The sequence below is a fragment of the Crinia signifera genome, chromosome 12 (genome assembly GCF_055691185.1).
Source record: "Crinia signifera chromosome 12, ASM5569118v1, whole genome shotgun sequence".
Taxonomy (NCBI): domain Eukaryota; kingdom Metazoa; phylum Chordata; class Amphibia; order Anura; family Myobatrachidae; genus Crinia; species Crinia signifera.
The window spans coordinates 18,907,495-18,927,783 of NC_139228.1; the positions used below are offsets into that span (position 1 = coordinate 18,907,495).

Below are 20,289 nucleotides of genomic sequence, written 5' to 3' on the forward strand. Positions count from 1 at the left end.
TAAACTCAATCTATCATTTTTATTCCTTGAAATAAAAGAAAAGAAAAATACCACACCTCTCACCACATCAAATCAATAAGTAAAACAGGGAAGACGGCAGATATTTCAGTTCGAATAAGCTTCAAGGCTAGTAGCACCCGCAGGATTCTGCAAGTTGTGGAAGAACTTGCAAGGCCAGCAGAGAAGCCTGACCTCAGCCCATCAAGCACATTTTGGGATGAACTGGAATGGAGATTGATAGCCAGACCTTCTAGTCCAACATCAGGGCCTGACCTCAAACCAGGGATGCGGAACCTTGGTCTCTCCAGCTGTTGCTGAACTACACATCCCAGCATGCCCTGCTACAGATTTAGCATGGCCATATAGCAAAACTGTAGCAGGGCATGCTGGTATGTGTAGTTCAACAACAGGTGGAGGGCCAAAGGTTACCGCCCATCCCTGTCATAAATGCTCTACAGAATGAATGGGCACAAATTCCCACAGAAACATACCAACATGTTATGGAAAGCCTACCAAAAAGAGTGGAAGCCGTTATGGACCAACTCCATACTAAAATATATGTACAGTATTTCAGTACAATGTCAATACAGCCCCAGTTGGCGTAATGGGCAGGCGTCCTAATACTTTTGCCCATATAGTGTATGTTAGAACTTACTGAGCATGCGTGCAAGCGATGAGCAATGGTACCAGCCAGTGACTGGAGCATTCATATATAGCCAGCACCCAATAAGAGCTTTGGCTTCACTGCAGACTGCAGTAAGATCTCTGCTGTATGTACATGGACTGATCTGAGCATTTGATGCAAATGACCGAGGAAACATGGACATGAAAATAACTACTTGTATTTAGAAGATGAATCACCGATGTCTAATAATTTAGCTACAAGTTGAGTATTACTCTTTTTTGTTATTTTTATAATAAAGTGGTTGTTTTTAATGAGCCATTTGGTTAGCCGGTGTCAAACCTTTTCCTTCGGATAGAGAGGAATAAAACCCACACAACACATTTGCAAGCAGAAATAATCATTGTTGCGAAGCACTAACCCAGGTGCTGCTTGCAGATTAACTGATGGACACAATGCTGATTTTGTATGAATTGAAGCAATTTTATTTTAGCAATGCAATGAGAATAGTCGCACTGCGCATTTTGTTGCGATTGATACAGAGTGATTGATGGAGCGTTTTGGGGGAGTGAGGACTCATGCGGGCTTGTTTTGACTGTTTCTGGGGTGCATTTTAGGCTGCGACAGTGATCCTGTGGGTAGTAGAAATGTCTCAGTCTTAAGGCCCTCATACACTGCGGCCACTTCCCCTCTCGGTGTAGTCACACGCAGTGCACTCGAGACGCCTGGGACATTCCCAGGTGGCAGGATTGCATGTGATTGCTTCTCCTGCCGTGGAGACTCTGACTGTCCGATGCGATGTGCGCGGGACCGTGCATTACATTGGACCCGCTGTTATTCAGCTGCAATTTAGCATCTGTTCCTGCGATTGATTGCTGCACTCACAGGAAAAGAGACCAAATTGCAGCTGAATCCCCAGTGTATGAGGGCCTTAACTTCCTGCAGATATGCTGTGCAACCAGATTGCTAGTCAGATGGTCAATGTTCACAACTGGTGTGTAAGAGATGCTGCAACGTTTATATAGGTTTGCACGGCCACTGTATACATATTTGCAGCTGCAATTGCACTTCCACTGAAGCAACCCATCTAATTGAGATTACCCAGAATGGGTATGGGTCATAGGGTCGACACAACTAAGGTTGACATACATTGAGTCGACCACCGAAGGTCAACATGGGGTTAGGCCAACCGGGTCATTAGGTCGACACAAGCATTAGGTCAACATAGGCAAGGTCGACAGTCAAAAGGTCGATATAGGTTTTTCATGGGTTTTTTAACCCGAATGTCGTCACAGTCGACAGACACATTGTTGGTGCACCACGTCCCCTCGCATGGCTCTCTCGGAACAATATTTTATTCCTTTTAGCCCTAGTGGATGGTAGAGCATGAAAAACCACCTGTTCGCTCAAAAAAGAAAAAAATGGTGTCGACATTTTGACTGTCGACCTAATACTTGTGTCAACCTAAGCCCCTGTCGACCTTAGGTGTTTCGATGAAATTGTATCTGTACCATTATGAACGTCATACTGTAGAACCCCCTTGATTTTGCAATGCATTACTTTGTCCAATGTTCTTCGAAAAAGTGATTCCAAATGAAATCTTGATTCAATTCTGCTTCTTTGGGAAAACAGGAACACCGGAACAATGTCAATTAAAAATCATTGGATTCACAGTTTTATTTTACAAGATTTGAGAAGTCTACAAGTTAAGGCAAACATACTGATGCATTAGCATTATGAACGGAAAATGTAAAAAGAGAATTGGAGCGCTCTGAAATATCTAAGAAAAAAGGTTTAATAAAAAAAATATAGTTCAGTAAATCAGGATAACAGAGGCTTAAAAAACAATCATTACATGGAACTTGGACAAGGTATACGGCGTGAAGAACTAACGCGAGGTTAAATCCATTCGAACGGTACGAGTCGAACATCATCCAAGAGTAACATACACTGGTAAATAAGATTGGCATTGAAATGTTATACAATTCATAACATGAAGAGCGTTTAATTGCTTATTTGTACCCAAATGAAAACAAAATTGGGGAGATTGTATCTGTGACACAGAAAGTGTACAATGACTAAATAAAGGTACGTGTGGACTTTGCAGCACAGTGCCGTTTCTAACATGGAGGTAGCCCAATGTCTGTGTACGGGTTCATCCTCTACGGAGCTGGGAATACCCACGGGACTGATCCATGGAAACTTGTGGCGGCTCTCGGAGGTGTCAGGAGTGTCTGTTTTATTCGCAGATGAGGACGGAGGGTGCATTACGGTTTACCGTTTAACACTGCCAAGCAACTCTGCAGCAGCTGCAGATTACCCTATAATAAAAGAGACAGATATAAAAATATCATTGTAAGTTTTATTTATATAGCGCACGTTCTCCAACAGGATTCAAGGCGCTTTTACAGACATCAAAACAATGAGAGCACAGTAAGCAAAATGCAGGATTGGTGTAGGCATTAATAACTTCCACGAGTTGTGTATTCCACCCTAACAAGGTGGCAGGTGAGGCAGCTAGTTTAGGCGCACTGCGTAAGATTACCCTGGAACAGGCTACCCTTAGTGCAGTTTCACACACACCGATTTCAGTTTGGTGGCGGTGGAAGCTAAAACCGCACACCTAAAGACCGGTGTGTGTGAAAGGCCCCCGTCGCCCTCAGCACACACTGACCTGTCAGGACGGGACGGCCACGGCAGGGCAGACGTCCTCTGCAGTGGTAAGAACCAGCTGCTACCCGGCAGCCACGCCGTGACCGTCCCGTATGAAAGGACAGATTGCTGTCCATTATTCTGAGTGCGGACGGCACAGCTTTTGGCCGTGCAGCGTTTTGCCGCCCGGCAGGTCAGCCCAAGAAAACAGTCAGGACCCTTTATCTTTCATCCCATCCACAAGTGTACAAGATGCGGCAGCCATGTTGGGCGCACTATGAAGGTTACATTGTGGGAGATGAGCCATACAGGGGCCCAATGTAGATATGCAGATGCTTGTGTAGTAGTATGATTTGGGTGCCGGACGGGGTCCGACGTCGGGATCCCGACTGTCAAAACACCAACAGCCGGGTTGCCGACGGCCGTCTGCTATTTTCCCCCGTGGGTGTCCACGACCCCCCTAGAGGGAGAATAGAATAGGTGGCTCGCAGAGGGAGAATAGAATAGGTGGCTTGCGTATCCATGCCATCTGGGTCCGGCCAGTCGGGATCCAGACTTCGGGCTAATGACTGTCAGACCCCTGTACCGCACCCGTATGATTTACCTTGCACTGAAACGAGCACGTGAAGCAGGTCAGTGTCTATAATGTGGATTTTGCCAATTTATCTGTCAAATGTAATCGGGTGTGAGATTTATAGTGAGAGATTTCAGGAGATTTTCCTTTTGTTTTCATTTATTTATTTTTTTAAAGCGGCAATTTATAACAATGGGAAAAATCTCTAATGATCTCTCACTTTAGGATTCTCACACCCTACTACATTTGGCCCCTGGTGTCAACAATTGTGCATGTTGACATATACAACACCCCATCAGACAGGATAATTCCACACCTCATTATTAGAACAAACGGTTAAGAACTCATACAGATGGTAACTCTGTAAAACCGCATTTAAAAAAACAACCACTTCCCTATTAATATAACTGGTAATATGGTTTTCCTAGATAGTTTTGGGGGTCTCAAATTAGCATCATTCACAGATATATACAAAAACTATAGCGATCAGGGATTTAGCATAATTAATAGACGACATAACATAATAGGGGGAAGGGACTGAGGATCAAAAGCCAGAAAGAGACAACTGAATACATTTCAGGAACTATACCTTGGCGTGTTTTAGTTCCAGTTCAGCCAATTCTACAAGGTTCTTACGGAAAGCAGCCACTCTTCTTGTTTTAAAGTCGGTGAGTTCTAGAACAAAATATATATACATAATGTAACAAATTCATAACCAAATATTTAATTACAGCTGCAAAATGGATGGACACTATAACTATAGATCAATGGTTAAATACAAACATACAATGTGGAATGGACTTCGGCAGCCTGATCTCTGTAGGAACATGATGGAATTCAGAAATGAACAATAAGATTTTCATCCGAAAATATAGAACACACCCTGAAAAAGTAGAGCCAGATATTGCTGGTGAGAAAAAGTGGAAGGAGATAACGCACCAGCCAAACAACTTTCAACTGTCATTTTTCAAAAACAGTTGATTGGCTGGTGCGTTTATCTCCTTCCACTTTGAGCCGTATTCAAAGCGGCCGGCGAGGGGGTTAAACGGCGGGGTTCGCCAAAAACAAGCAATCTTCGCTGTAGGTCAACATGAGTTTTTCACTTTTTTTTTTTAAAGGTGGTTTTTCATACTATCCAGGTGGACGAAGAGGTAGCTATACCTTTTTCATGTCGACCTATTGCATGTGCCGAGTTTTCAACAATGTCGCCTCAAGGCATGTCGACATAATTCATGCGATGACCAACAGTGGACGACCTAATTGCTGTGGACCCTATCACCTATACCCATTTAATCAGAATAGAACATAAAGTGGACGTTAGTCAATAGACATTACTATTTCCTTACTGATTATTTACTTGCGTCAGGCACATTAAAAATAGACGTCACTTCCTAGATTTTGCAAGATGCTTTTCTTATGAAAGAAACCCCCATAATGTGGCAAGACCGCAATCTATGATTCATTACAGCTCCGGTGATTAGGATTACTACAGAAATGGAGCTTCTCAGACTAAAAAGCCCCCAACTTTACGCCATGCATCAAGGACAACAGGGTGATTAGGTCGACATGGGCTAGGTCGGCAGTCAAAAGGTCGACATGGGGTTTTTCACTCTTATTTTAGCAGACAGGCGGTATTTTATGCCCTACCATCCACTAGGGCGTGGTGGGAGAATAAAATGTTGTGCCTGAAGCATGGCGAGCTATGCCCATGTCATCCGAATGACCCATGCCCCTATAGATGATGCGGATTTCTCATGAATACCTTGTTTTGCAGAGTCGGAGATTTTCTCAAACTTCTGGCAGCAGAGCTGCTGAGTGGTCTCCGCTGATAACACTTCCTTGTTCTTAGCCCTCGCTTTATCTAGTGCTTTATTGGCATTTTCATAATCTACCAAAGAGCGAGACCTTCTGTACAAGAGATCCTGGGGACGAGGACAGTTCAGGCAATAAACACAAGTGTAACAGTGTAAACATGGCATTTCTGTTTATAACACCAGTTATTGTGCTGTTGTCGGCTGTTTTTAAAACAGTGCACGTTTTCCAGGTCGCCCGGCAGGTGCACTCATTATTCAGGCACATTTGAAAAGATCCACAGGTGGAGCTAATTATGTCACCTGTGATTCTGTGTGGAGACCTGGAAAACCTGCACTGTTGGGGGTACTTGAGGACCAGGGTTGGGAACCACTGTTTTAAAACATAAGCCAATTACTTTTTAAAATGAAAACCATCATTCAAGTGTTAAGTTACATCCTGCACAGCCAAACCCATGCACAAGGTAGACAAACATTGGGGCAAATGTATTAAGCCTGGTGAAGAGATTAAGTAGAGATAAAGTAGAATGTGATAACGCACCAGCTAATCAGCGGTGTTTAAAAAATGGCAGTTAGGTGTTGATTGGCTAGTGCATCATCAACTTCCCTTCCACTTTATCTCTTCACCAGGCTTAACCCCTTGAGTGGTATGCCCGGAAATTTTCCGGGCTCAGCTGCGCTGCCACAGCGGGCTGTCCCGGAAAATTTCCGGCCATACCACAAATATGAAATAGGTGTGTGCCAGTGGTGTCCACCACCTTTTGAGCCCCCCGTTGCGTCCCCCAGCCCCCCTAATCACCTGTCACTGTGCTCCGGCGAGCGTACGCCGGAGCTCTTCTAAAAAGCCTCTAGCCGCCTGTCATTTTGCAGCAATGATGTAGGCGGCAGGCTCGGGGATGTTCAGGGTGGCACTCAGGCGCCCGAGCCGCCGTGAAACATCCCCGAGCCTGCCGCCTGTGTGATGATTGACAGGCAGCTGGGGCAGCGGCGGAAGGGAAGGTTGGAGCGCCTAATGATCTGTGGTGGGTTTTGCTGGGGCAGGACAAACCTGCCCTGGTAGGTTTGTCCTGCCCCAGTAAAACCCACCACTCAAGGGGTTAATACATCTGCCCCATTGTCCCAAATTATCTTCTAATGGGGTCTACAAACATAGCGATCTCAGGTCATTTTCTGAGCGATGTTAATTTAACTACATTGCTCAGAAATGGGCCCTATATCGCTGTGTGTGTAGGAGCCATAGCGCTGCCTGGTCCCACATCTCAATACCCCCTGGCGATTAATATCCAGCGTGCTGGATAAATATAGGTAATCGCCTGGGTCAGGGTCCTGACGGATCACTCAGCGGCACATCGCTGTCCAGCACCGTGTGCTGAGCGATCGGAGCATTGAGTGATCTAGCACTGGTTGGAACGCTCATCATCCCACATCACTACACGTGTAGGCCCCATACAAAGTAGTACACTGTTCATGAACCACTTCTACTATGTGTTTACCCAGAAAACTTTCATACAAAGAAAAATAATAATCGTATTCACCTTAGCAGCTTGAGATTCTCTTAAATAGTATTTTAGGAGGTCGGAAAGTTTCAGGTCTTCATCGGCTGATACCCGGGCTTCAATTTTCTACAGAAAAGAAGAAAACATACCCATCTTGTAAGACATTGGTGTGAAGAACAGCACAACATCATCAGCTAAGTATCCCCTTGTACAATTTTGAAACACTGAGGCCTTTTTTCAGATCTGATCGCAGTACAAATTTGTTCTCAAAATGGGCAAAACCATGTGCACTGCAGGTGGGGCAGATGTAACATGTACAGAAAGAGTTACATTTGGGTGGAGTCTGTTGAAACTGAAATCTAAATTGCAGTGTAAAAATAATGCAGCCAGTATTTACCCTGCACAGAAACAAAATAACTCACCCAAATCTAACTCTCTCTATACATGTTACATCTGCCCCACCTGTAATGGTTTTACCCATTTTGAGAACAAATTTGTACTGCGATCAGATCTGAATAAGGGCCTATGACTGCAAATTTTTAAGAAAATCATGGGAATTCAAGCAGATTGGCTTAATTGGGAAAACGATGGCTTCCAAGCCGGTCTGTTTAACGATTAGGGAACAGATGAATACAGTAACAGTGGTTTTAGAACTGTTTTCTATACCGTAACGGCTGGTTTGAATCAAGAGAAACAAAAAGAAAAGTAAAAAAGGTCAAAAGGCGATAGATACATTTTTAACTTATACAGATGGGTCTTGTCCCATCCTTGCTGGCGGGTCGCCATGGCGTCTGCGCTGGCGACCCGCCAGCAGCCACGCCAGCGAGGAGACTGAGACGCGCGTGCGTCTCACTCGCACGCGCGTCTCAGTCTCCGTCGCTAGCGCGACGGAAACCCTGTTCGTCTCCGCCTCAGGGAGACGGACAGGGTTATGGGGGGGTTAGGGGGGGTGCGGGCAGTCGGCGGGGCCCCCGGTTACCGCCGGCAAGCCGGAGGGGACCCGGGGAAACGTATGGAAGCGCCGTCGGAAGGGGGTGCGCGCGCGTCCCCTTCTCACGATCGCCATGGCGCTGGCGGGGGATGGCGGCTGGCGACGCCAGCGCCATCCCCTGCCAAGATGGGAAAAGACCCATCTGTATCAGTCTCATTTTTAACCTAGCGCTGCTTCACCCAGGGGTGCCAAAGGATGTTGGCCAAGAGCCCATTTTTGGCCAATGTGACTGGCAAAGCCAGTTCTAATGGTTGCTGTTCATACAATTTATTGACAAAGAAGCACAACCCGGTCTTCTACCAAATGAAGGATCACATGTTTCAAGGGAACTGTGTGTCCTAATAGGATTGCCGGGGAAAAAAAATATCAGAAAAAAATAAAAATAAAAAAAAAACAGAAAAACTTCTAATTTAATTGGCTCATTACTCTTTGCATAAATGTTAAAGAAATGAGGACTAGAAAGTTACTCTCCAAGATAAGTGTTTGTCTATTATGACAGACCACTGTTTCAAGATTTGTAATATAAAAGGTAAATAACAGGAAAACTTACACGAGTTTTATCAAACAATTCTGACACTCTCAGGAAAAATCTGGAGAAAAAAAAAAAGAAAGAAAAACCACAATTAAATCAGTTCCATTTATATTGACGGGTTTTCTTAGTGTTAAACGATAGAGAAAATCCTTAATGGGTGTATACCTAATACTTTAAGTTAAAAAAGGAACTAGAACTGATTTGTGTAACCTTTCCCGAGAACTTGTTCTCACAACCAGATGCAAACATCAAACGCAACACAGAATGGTGTCTGTATTATATTTTCCTGGTCACCACCATGCTAAATACACTATAAGGACAAAAGTATTTTGCCACACATGTTAAATGATTGAATCCAGGGTTTTTTAAATCGGACCTGCTGCCAGAGGAGTATAAAATAAGGCACTGAGGGGTAGAGGTATGATGCAGTGATAAGGGATAAGAGATAAAGTCACCGGCCAATCAGCTCCTGACTGTTGCTTTTTAAACCCAGCCAGTAACTTAACAGTCATCAGAAGCTGATTGGCCGGTGATAAAGTACCAAGCATATTATCACTTCTTTTCTCATTTGAGATACTACAATTGGGTCGTTTAGAGGAGCTCATGACTTCAAGCGTGGTACTGTGATTGGATGCCACCTCTGTGTGGTACTGTGATTGGATAAGACAGTTTGTGAAATGTCATCCTTGCTGTATGTTCTATGGTCAACTGTGATATTATTAGAAAGTTGAAGCGTTTAAGAACAGCAACAACTCAGGTGAGAGACCACGTAAAATTACAGAGCATGGTCAATGGCTGAGGTGCATGGTGGGTAAAAGACGCCAATGCTCTGCTGACTCCATAGCTAAAGAGTTCCGGTATTCCACTGGCATTAATTTACACTGTGCCGAGGGAGCTGCATGCAAGCCTCACATCACCAAGTCCAATGTCAAGCCTCTATACAGACACGGAGCAGTGGAAATGTGTGTGGTGATGTCTGGATTTGGTGGATGCCATGAGAACGTTACCTGCCTGACTGCATCATGCCAACTGTGAAGTTTGGTGGAGGAGGGATAATGGTATTGGGGCTGTCTTTCAGGGTTTGGGCTATAGTCCGATCTCCAGTAATATTAATGCTTGCGAGCCAGGCCTTCTCGTCCAACATCAGTGCCTTACCTCATATATACTATATCTCAGTGGTCAGGGAACAGGGGTAAATTACCCCAAATGGGGAGAAAATTAAATTCCTGGGGGTAATGGACGGTCGCACTGCCAAGACAAAGCCGGGTATGCATATGAATCTATATGCATGCCCGGCTGTGTCTCGGCAACGAAACCATCCATTACCACCAGGAATTTCATTGAATTGCATATAGAATATATATATATATATATATATATATATTCTATATGCATGCTCGGCTGTGTGTGTTACAGTACTGTAGTGTACAAGGACCTGTTGCAGTGCAGTGCGCCAGACCCTTGTGCATAACACGCTTCCCTGGGCTCCGCCTCTTCAAGAGAACCAACTTGTTGCTGCGCCTTGTCTGTAGCGCGCAGTCTGTACTGCCGCGCCAACTTTCTCTTTTGTACCACACACAGCCATACATGGTAATCATCATCAATTGCTGGGGGTAGTGCAATTATATGATTTCCTTTCTTTCAAATCGAGGGGGTAGCGTCTGTGTATCTAAATATATTTTGGGGTAAAAGGTAAAAAAAAAAGTTCCCTAACCCGTGCTCTATATAATAAATGGACACAAATTCCCACAGAAAGCCACATAAAGAAAGCACATAATTGCACATGGGGGACCAACTCTATATTAAAGTATATATATTTCAATACAATGTAATTACAGCTCCCTGTTGGTATAACGGTCATGCGTCAGAATACTTTTATCTGTATAGTGTATGTCATTCCTGTCAATGAGGACAGCTAAAGGAGGCTGGTGAGACCAAGTACAATGTATCCAGTACATTTATAACTCTGAGATCACTCCAGGAATCATATTACAATACTGGACAGCAGGCCTGTGCTTACTTGCATATGTCAGTGTTGTCCTGTGTTCCCAAGGAGTACATTGAAGACCCTATTCTATTGTAGTCATCGGCAACACCTACAGCAAACGAGGAGAATAGAATATTACACCGTAGATATTTCCTGTGGAACAGTGAGAAATCATCCCATTAGTCAGAGAAAAGAATCAGCCCCCAGGGGGAGAGTACTGGAAATGACCTGAAAGCAATAGTAGGCCGGGGCAGTCTCCAGAGCAGGCAGACCAGTGCTTTCCATCACAGCCATTAGATGGCACCCCATATCAATTATACTGTCCCAACATTAGTTGCAGTGGCAGCTCCAGAGGTGGAGCTGCAGCACGGCTCAAAATTCAAACAAGCACCAATGGAATGGCAGTTGGTGGCAGTGGGTGAGCCTCCCTTATTTGAATTTTGAACTGTGCTGCTAAAGGCCATGGGAGGGGGGGGGGGGGGGGGTTTGTTGATTGTGAGGAGACAGCAGGGAACAAATTTAGTTTCGCCCTCTACACTCAAAGTATTTCAGTGCCAGCGGTGTCACGTTTTAGCACAACATCTACTGTAATGCCACTGGCTTTACATTATAGAGTAAAACTGATCAAACAGCGATACCACAGCAAGGCACAGTGCAATACTGCCTCGAAAATTCAAAAATGAAACTTCAAACTAGTTTCCGTACTCTAATATATATAGAACACTGCTTCTACAGTATATTGGCAACCAATTAGTTAGAAATAAGGAACTTGCATTTGTGGGATCTCGTCATCTTATCAGACTTCGCACTTGCGTCCTTCACTCTGTTGTGATATTCCACAAGGAATGTCCTCTCGTGGTCAAAGAAATCATCTACGTCCTGGACAGAAGGAGGAAAAGCAATAAGAACATTCATTCACAACCTTGTACCAGTACCTGTACTGTAAGTCACATCTGAATATAAGGAAGCCCACTCCTAACAAGGTTCTAGCTTACCTTGGTGCCTGACACAATGACTCCGTCCGCTGATTTTACAACACTTTTGAAAAAGTCTTCAAGTTTTTCTTTCTTGTTTTTCCCTCTGACACTTAACTGTAAAATACATTTAAAATGTTGTAGTTGCTCTCTTCTTAAGAATAGTCCACAAACAGCAGCAAAATGAACAGGGTTTATAGAATGAAAATGTCATGTCATACAGTATATAAAGTAAATGTTCACTTTAACAGATCAAGCAAATTAAATATTCTGCATAGGACGAAAAAACCCCAACAAAACTAGGGGTTTGGCAAGTATACTTAAGCCTCTAAGTGACGAAATATATATAGGTCCTTTCCCACATTTTGATGAATTGCGGTTGATTCTGTACTTTTGCTGGCGACTCTTTCTGCCTCGATAAAGGTCCTTAGCGGACCAAAACGCTAGCAGGCTGCATTGACCAAATAAACATGGACCCCGTGGTACTTTTGAACATTGACTTCAAGTCTGGTGAGTGCTGTAGTTATATATAAGTACTCATCACCTCTAGAGGCCACTTAATGGACCTAATTACTACTTTGTGTGCTAAAAAACTAAAATAAAAAAAATTGTCATGACAGAAAGTGAAAGCAATTTTTGCAGGGACACTGATCATGCCCTTTTCCTGCGATTACGATGACAGACGCGCTCCCGTGCGCCTCGCATCTCAATTGCAGATCTGACTGGCTGCCATGAATATTTCTCGCCATCGGAAAAGAATAGGTGCACATCGCAGCGCATTTACAGCACAACAACAAAACGAAATTCTGAAAAACCACAGTTTTCAAAGCCCTCTCGGGAAGATCCCTGCCACATTGCAAACAAAACGCATACAACTTATTTAGAGATCCTACTAGTGGATGGGGGCCTTAACTGTTCTTGATCTGCAGTCATCAATTCTACATTCTGGGAAATAAAGTGAACTAATAGTCAACTTACATCCTGATTGTACTCCAGGAACACATGGAAGTTTAAATCTTTCCTAAGAATGGGATGGGCCGCGACACGACACAGGAAGACTTCGTGCATTGCTACTGTCTTTTTGAAAATTGCAAGATACTCTCTGCAAACAGTAAGACAAAGTCAGTATTGTTAGATGCATACGAGGGGTAACATCGCTTAGATTTGGCATCAACGGTTACAAAATGCAGGTTTAAAGCACATCCGTTACCAAAGAATTCCCAAGGCCTGAGACCAATTGCTTTTCTACAGGGCACAAAGCACTAAGGGCCTTATTTTGGTTCATTCTTTCTGACAAAATCCTTCTTAGATAGACAAAACCATGTGCACTGCAGGGGGGCAGATGTAACATGTGCAGAGAAAATTAGATTTGGGTGAGTAATTTTGTTTCTGTGCAGGGAAAATACTGACTGCTTTATTTTTACACTGCAATATAGATCTCACTTTGTAGTAAAACCCCACCCAAATCTAATTCTCTCTGCACAAGTAACATCTGCCCCCCTGCAGTGCACATGGTTTTGTCCATCTAAGAAGGATTTTGTCAGAAAGAATGAACCAAAATAAGGCCCTAAGATCTGCTATATCTATTTTATAGCAGGGGTGCGTTATATTTTATTACAGTCTTTACAGGAAAAAATAATAGAGCCACACTCTATATATTTATTATTTTATTTATTAACAGTTTCTTATATAGCGCATACATATTACCATATTACACTTTACAGATAATGTTTGAACATTCACATCAGTCCCTGCCCCAGTGGAGCTTACAATCTATATTCCCTACCACATGTACACACACACACACACACACACACATTCTAGGATTAATTTTTGTTGGAAGCCAATTGACCTACCAGTATATTTTTGGAATGTGGGAGGAAACCGGAGTACCCGCAGTAAACCCACGCAAGCACGGGGAGAATATACAAACTCCGCACAGTTAGGGCCATGGTGGGAATCGAACCCAATGCTAACCATTACACCATCCGTGCGGCCCCATATTTACATACATATTGTACTGACACAGAGACACTGATGGTGTGATGCCATTACCCAAAATGATAATAATTTTATTACACCACCAGAGTTGATGAACCTTTTGTACATTTTCTTGCACTGGGAAACCTACGTTACCATCAGGATCTTACACCACTCAGAACATGCTGGCTTCCATTACCACTATGTGATACAATATATACATATTAGACCTATATAGTTATATACCTTATCCTACATATGGATGGTATGCTTTGCATCATGTATTTTTTTCCTACCATTTGTTATTCTGGCAATAACATGAATATTATCATTTTAGGTAATGGTCTTTGCACCTTTAGTCATTCACCAATTTTCCTTCACCGCTGTATTTAGTGTTCATTTTAGCATCCTGCACATTTCAAAACCTGTGCAGTTCCTCTTTCCTGCCTGGGGTGTCGCTGTCTGCTGTGGAGTCTCTATCACATTGCGGCCTGTATCTCAATACAACCCAGACTGTACTAGAAGCAAAAAATCAAACAGTGACACCCCAGGCAGCAAAGAGGAACTGCATGGGTTTTGAAAGATGCAGGGTCCTAGAATGAACACTGCCATTGTTTGTTCATTGGGAAATTTAAAAATGTATTAACCCTCAGCTGCCTAGTTAAACACAAAACAAACACATACATGTTCAATTGTACGATAAGACAATACTACGACATTAAAACTTACGCTTCAAGCTCTTGTTTCATCTTAGTAAACTCCTCCTTGGTCATTGACCCCTCCCCTTCACCAAGTTTTTGCAGTTTCTCTCTGGAAGCATCAAAATCTGGCCTGGGGGGTGCAGGTGGGATCTGTATATATATATAGCAAAACACACTTCAGCATTTGGGACCAATCTTAATGGGGAAATATGATAAAACAGACATGCTAGGCAAACTAAACTCTATCTCTCTGTACAGTACATATACTGTATTAGCTCACATATAAGGTTGTCTATCACTGCTATGCTCGTGGTTCTCCATTGCCATACATGCACCTTTCCAGCAAGCAATACCCCGAAGACACTGTTTGCTATATTCAATGCCACCAGCGAGGGGGTTTGTGCGGCGAGGATGGCTTGTTTTCGGCAAGGATCACTGAAAACAATCCATCCTGGTGGTCAAACCCCCTCACCGGCCGCTCTGTGTATGTTCTGGGGAAATCCTTGCCGTCAGAGCCTGCTGCATTTTGTAGCAAGCCTTGCCGTTTTAATGGGCACACTCGCTGTTTCCACCTCGCCTCAGGGAACAGGTGAGGTGGAAACGACGAGTTGAATAGTGACGGCGAGCTATCGGCACTGCTATGTATTGGGAAACCACTATAATACAAACATATGATTAATAGGAATGGTGTTGTAGAAGATGAGGATGATTATGGGGAGTGGGATTGGGGGGGGGGGGGATGGTTCTCATGAGCAGTCATTGCTGCGACTTGTTAGTGCAGGTTGAGTCTTCCATACTGAATTTGTTAGAGCGCAACTGATACGGTGATGCCTTTCTGATGGGTCAATGTCACAAACTTTGTTTCACGCACAACACTATTAAAAAAAGATTGCATAAAGTTATCTTTGTGTTTATATCTTCCAATAAAAATATTTATTTAAAAAATGATTTCATATGTATGTAGGTGTAATGAAATGGAAATAAAATGTGTATAGACTTGGAACTCCAAGATATCTCATTATGTATACTCAATAAAAGTTTTAATTAAATAAAACCGATATATTGTGCTCTAATGAAACAGTTTGGAAGAGACTGATTGCAGAACTCTGTTCTGATTACTATGTTCCATCACCCTATATACCAGTCCTGGGCAACCTGCGACTCCCCAGCTGTTGTGAAACGACACATCCCAGCATGCATTGCCACCGGTTTAGCATTCCCTAATAGCAAAACTGTGGCAAGGCATGATGGGATGACCGCAGATTGTAGTAGTAGTAATAAACAGATTTTGGTTGACACCTGAAATAGGTCGAAATGCTTAAGGTCAGAATGGTTGGAAGGTTGATACAGGCATTAGGTCCACATGGGTTTTTCACTTTTTTGTCCCGAATGTCGACGTGGACACAGTGTTCCCTCTAAGCTTCTTTTGCAGGGTGCCCGCACCCTGACTATTTTTAAAATCTCAAAATGCACCCTGCCCTTTTTGTGTGTGGCACTGTGCGCCCTTATGCTGCCCCCTACCGCGCCAACATGCTGCTGAGAACTTTCAGTGTGTGCCATCAGGTGTAATGGGTATTATGGTGTATGCCATCATGAGTAATGGGCATTATGGTGTGTGGTATAATGTGTATGAGGCATTACAGTGTGTGCCATAATGTGTAATTGTCATTAATATGTATATGGGCATAGCAGAGTATGACCATGTTTTAATGGGTGTAATCCTAGTGCAGTGTGCAATTTTTTTTTTTTTTTCTGTTTCTAATGTAAATTTCCCTGCCTGATATTCAGCACCCTGCCCTTAAAAAATCCTATAGTGAACACTAGACACAGTCGACCTAATGCTTGTGTCGACCTTCCAACCACATCGACCTATTTCAGGTGTCAACCAAACGACCGTATACTGTACACACTGGGCGATAATTTAAACCATATGCACAATAACGACATTTCTGTGCACATCGTTCACTGTGTACTCATTATATTATAGGATATCAGCTTAATCTGAGGATATCGTCAATGGCAGCTATACTCCTGGGGTGGCCAATGACAATATCATTTGTGAATTTGCTCAGTGTGTACACACAATATCGTTCGACCAGGAGTTCCAGGGAGTTCAAAGGAAATCATGAGCGATATCGGTTTGTTTGTGTAGTCCAGTGTTTTTCAACCACTGTGCCGTGGCACACTAGTGTGCCTTGAGCGGTTCTCAAGTATGCCCCCAGATCTAGAGATGCCCAAACCAGTTTACAGTCACCACCAGTTAAACGGGTCTCTTCTTTCATGTAAAGGGACAATGTATTTTTATTTGTGTTACCTGTGGGGACCAATGTGATTGTTTTTTTTTTTATATGAGGACCAATTTTTTTTTTGTCCTGTGGGGATCATAGTGTGCCTTGGGAATTTTTAGAACTTATTTAGTGTGCCGCAAGGTAAAAAGGTTGAAAAATCACTGGTGTAGTCTATTGTGTACCCAGCATTAGTCAATTATTTTTCCCAAGAGAAGGTAAAAGTACAATGAAAGGAATTCAGAAAATGTGCAATACCCCACACTAGTAGAAACGAATATAAATTATAACCTAGTGGCAAATACATAACATGCCAATTACCTTATTAACTAATAAATTACATAAAACAATAACAAATGTCAAATTGTCTTAATGCTGGGACTCATCCCAACCACCCTCGGATACAAAAACTGAAATAATTAAAACATGGGTTAACTAATATTTTGGAGACTTTAAATGAGTGTGCTTGATTGCTATTATTCCCGTTAGGTACAATGGGGCAAGATCCAAATCCAATCATGTTAATTAAACACCCTCAGCTTTCCAGCATGTGCTGTGTACTCTCAACTTTTGTCACAGTGCCATCTGCTGGCAGAAAAACAGATTGCTGGGAGTTTCGATATTACGCTTTGCGAAGCGCACATCACCTGATGCAACAGGATTACTTAATGCCGCAGCAGCAAATGACCAGCAACATCCAGCAATAGAGGACAATTCGACATGCGCTACATCTGTAGATAGTTTTTTTGCAATTTTTACAGCCTGAAAATAATCCAGTGATAGCTATTACACGTACAATATATCCAGCGTAATCCTCATTTTCCACAAAGGAATCGTGAAGCCAAATAAACTCCTCATGCTGTCGCACTACGGAAAACTCGTTCTGCTTGAAGTTTGGTAGTGAACTCTGTTGACACAAAAATATAAAATAACTACTATGCAAAATAAAAGGGTAATAATATGTACATTAGAATGGGAGGTATACTCGAGATTGGAAACTCAGAGTAGAAATAGGCGCCCTATGGGGTGTGTCGCTAAGCTGCTCCTGCTTGAGGGGTGTGAAGCCCTCTAGTGGATACAAAAGTGGGAAAAAAAGGTGGAGCGCTAAATGGATCAATTGGATATCACAATTTTAATATATATATATATATATATATATATATATATATAAAATATTAAAAAACAACCAATTTGTAAAAAAACAATAACATAAATGTCAATCACAAAAAACATATAAATATAATAAAGAACAAGGAAGACAATACTTATGTCTCTGTGTAGCTGCCTCGGTATCCCAACCCCCCCCTTATTCCAAGGGATACCGAGGCAGCTACGCAGAGACATAAGTATTGTCTTCCTTGTTCTTTATTATATTTATATGTTTTTTGTCATTGACATTTATGTTATTGTTTTTTTACAAATTGGTTGTTTTTTAATATTTTATATATATATTAAAATTGTGATATCCAATTGATCCATTTAGCGCTCCACCTTTTTTTCCCACTAATAATATGTACATATCTGTAACAATAATATTTTATATATTCATATTTTATGAATTAAAGTATTAGTTTTCTGACTTGACAAATTGCACCAATGGGACAGATCCATTGCACATCGTGCGGTGTGTGTACGGTCGATCTGCTGCAGGAGCCAGCAGTGATTGACAGCTCACCTGGGCGGGTGTATCGTGACTTTAATCTGCCCAATCCATCGAGAGATAACTGATCTGCAGATATGTCTATAAAGGGGTGTCCACACAGTGCGATTGCTTTACTCCCAATCGCATCGCGATCGAATAGCAAGGCAAGGCAAATGCATTCGATTTGGATTATATAGTAGATTCCGATACAATCTGGATCAAAGGCAAGGCAAAAGCATTCAACTTGGACCATCTAGTACAGATCTGTCTTGCCTGCACATTCTATTTTTCAAATCGATTTCAATGCCGCGGGGCTGCGCATCGGGATCGAACCAAAATTAAATGCATTTGATTTCGATTAGATTTTACTGTATATAAGCAAAATACAATAGAACAATAGACCACATTGAACCGTGGACCTTATTCAGGTCCATTCGCAGAGCCGCGTTCGTTCGCATGGGGCTGATGTTTTTCCATTGCGCATGTGCATTTCTGCGTATGTGCTGGGTGAGTGTGGCCACGGCGCACCCATCCTTACGGGCAGGGGACGGGGCGGTCCATTAGCATATGGGAATCCCCAGTGTTTCATGGGCGTTCTCATACTAATGGCCCGATGACGTGGGTGCGGGCAGCTGACATCACCAGATGTCAGCTGCCCGCCCACTTCCCTCAGAGTGCACACGTATATGTAAGATTGCTCTGAGCACCCTTAGATGTGCGTGTGCCTTCCACATCATTCGATGGTTGGCGACCATCGAATGATGTGGGTGTTCCCCCCGCAGGCTACGAATGAATGTTTATGTAAAACATCCAGTCGCATGCCGTGCAAACATACACACCAGGCGAATGGTGGGCCGGCGTACCACTATTCGCAAGGAGGGATCTGGTTGACTCGCAAGGATGCGAATCGCATCCGAGCTAATCAACCAAAATAACCCCTTGTGTGTACCCAGCCTAGATATGAACCATGAAGGTCACCTAACTGTTTTAAACTAGTGTACTCAGTTACACACAGCTGCCGCACCTGGCATATCATGTAAGGCCATGGGAAGTATATATCAAAATATAGAGAGAGGTAAGTGAAGGGATAAAAAGCACTGACCAATCAGCTTCCAACTCATTTTACAGCCAGTTTGTATGTTTGAAAAATGCCAGGAGCTGATTGGTGAGGGCTTGATCGCTCGTCATGTTGTGATAAAGTACCCCGGGATTTGAAATATGAGAATAGTCTTTTCGATTGGATATCACTTCCCATGCACAAAAAAGTTAAAACATTTACAAAATGTTAAAAATATAGCACAAAATAAAAAACAAACATGTAAATAAACCATGTCAGAAACATCCCTAAATTTTATGCAAACACACACATTAATAAATAAATATATTAATGATTTCACACACTGCTATACAATCGGTTATACTACCCCATATAACCAAGTGTAGCATGAATGATTAATGTAAAATTCATCACCATTCCTACATGGAACTGTGCTAAAAATATAGAAGTATGGGGAGAGGGAAAACAACTGAGAAAAAAAAAGAAATGTCTGTTGGCCACATCTGGCTTATTCCTCTATATATAGATACACATGACTTAATGCCAGATTAACTTACATTTCTGATTGACATACTGTAGATTATGCCCACAAAGCAAGAAGGGTCCGGAGAGCAGCCCCAACACTGAATAATTCATAGCTTGGGTGATTATTTGATAACTGCAGTTTAATTGGTGACACAGATGACGCAGAGATGATGCAGAGATCCTTATACAATATATAATGAATGCAAAGCTTTAAGTTCCTGGCCTTCCTCAGCCATCGTCTTTATCAAGCAATTATTTTTTCCATTTCTTTGTGGGGCTTATTCGGAGGTGAACACTTAACACAGCCGTCTTTGTACACTGCTGCAGTGCAAAGTTCTGAAAAGGCCTCAGGAGGCGTCTTAAGTAGAATGACGCCCACTGCTGGCTTCTCCGGTCTGCTGATGAGTCCAAAGATGCAGCATCGGATCATCTTAAAGACATCGGACAGTTCCTGTTTACC

The 20,289-nt window shown here is 42.7% G+C and overlaps 1 protein-coding gene across 1 annotated transcript in view; it reads right to left on the bottom strand.

The window, feature by feature from the left end:
- Positions 1-2,270: 2,270 nt before the first annotated feature.
- SNX6 (sorting nexin 6) overlaps positions 2,271-20,289 on the bottom strand; it is a 28,526-nt gene continuing 10,507 nt past the window's right edge. The window contains exons 4-14 of the mRNA XM_083167688.1: positions 17,402-17,512; positions 14,349-14,470; positions 12,618-12,741; positions 11,661-11,756; positions 11,439-11,544; positions 10,699-10,774; positions 8,697-8,736; positions 7,195-7,281; positions 5,611-5,770; positions 4,438-4,523; positions 2,271-2,943 (exon numbers count right to left, since the gene is read on the bottom strand). Of these exons, the coding sequence (XP_083023814.1) occupies positions 2,890-2,943; positions 4,438-4,523; positions 5,611-5,770; positions 7,195-7,281; positions 8,697-8,736; positions 10,699-10,774; positions 11,439-11,544; positions 11,661-11,756; positions 12,618-12,741; positions 14,349-14,470; positions 17,402-17,512 (1,062 nt within the window). The 3' untranslated portion in view covers positions 2,271-2,889. The remainder of the gene's footprint in view (positions 2,944-4,437; positions 4,524-5,610; positions 5,771-7,194; positions 7,282-8,696; positions 8,737-10,698; positions 10,775-11,438; positions 11,545-11,660; positions 11,757-12,617; positions 12,742-14,348; positions 14,471-17,401; positions 17,513-20,289) is intronic.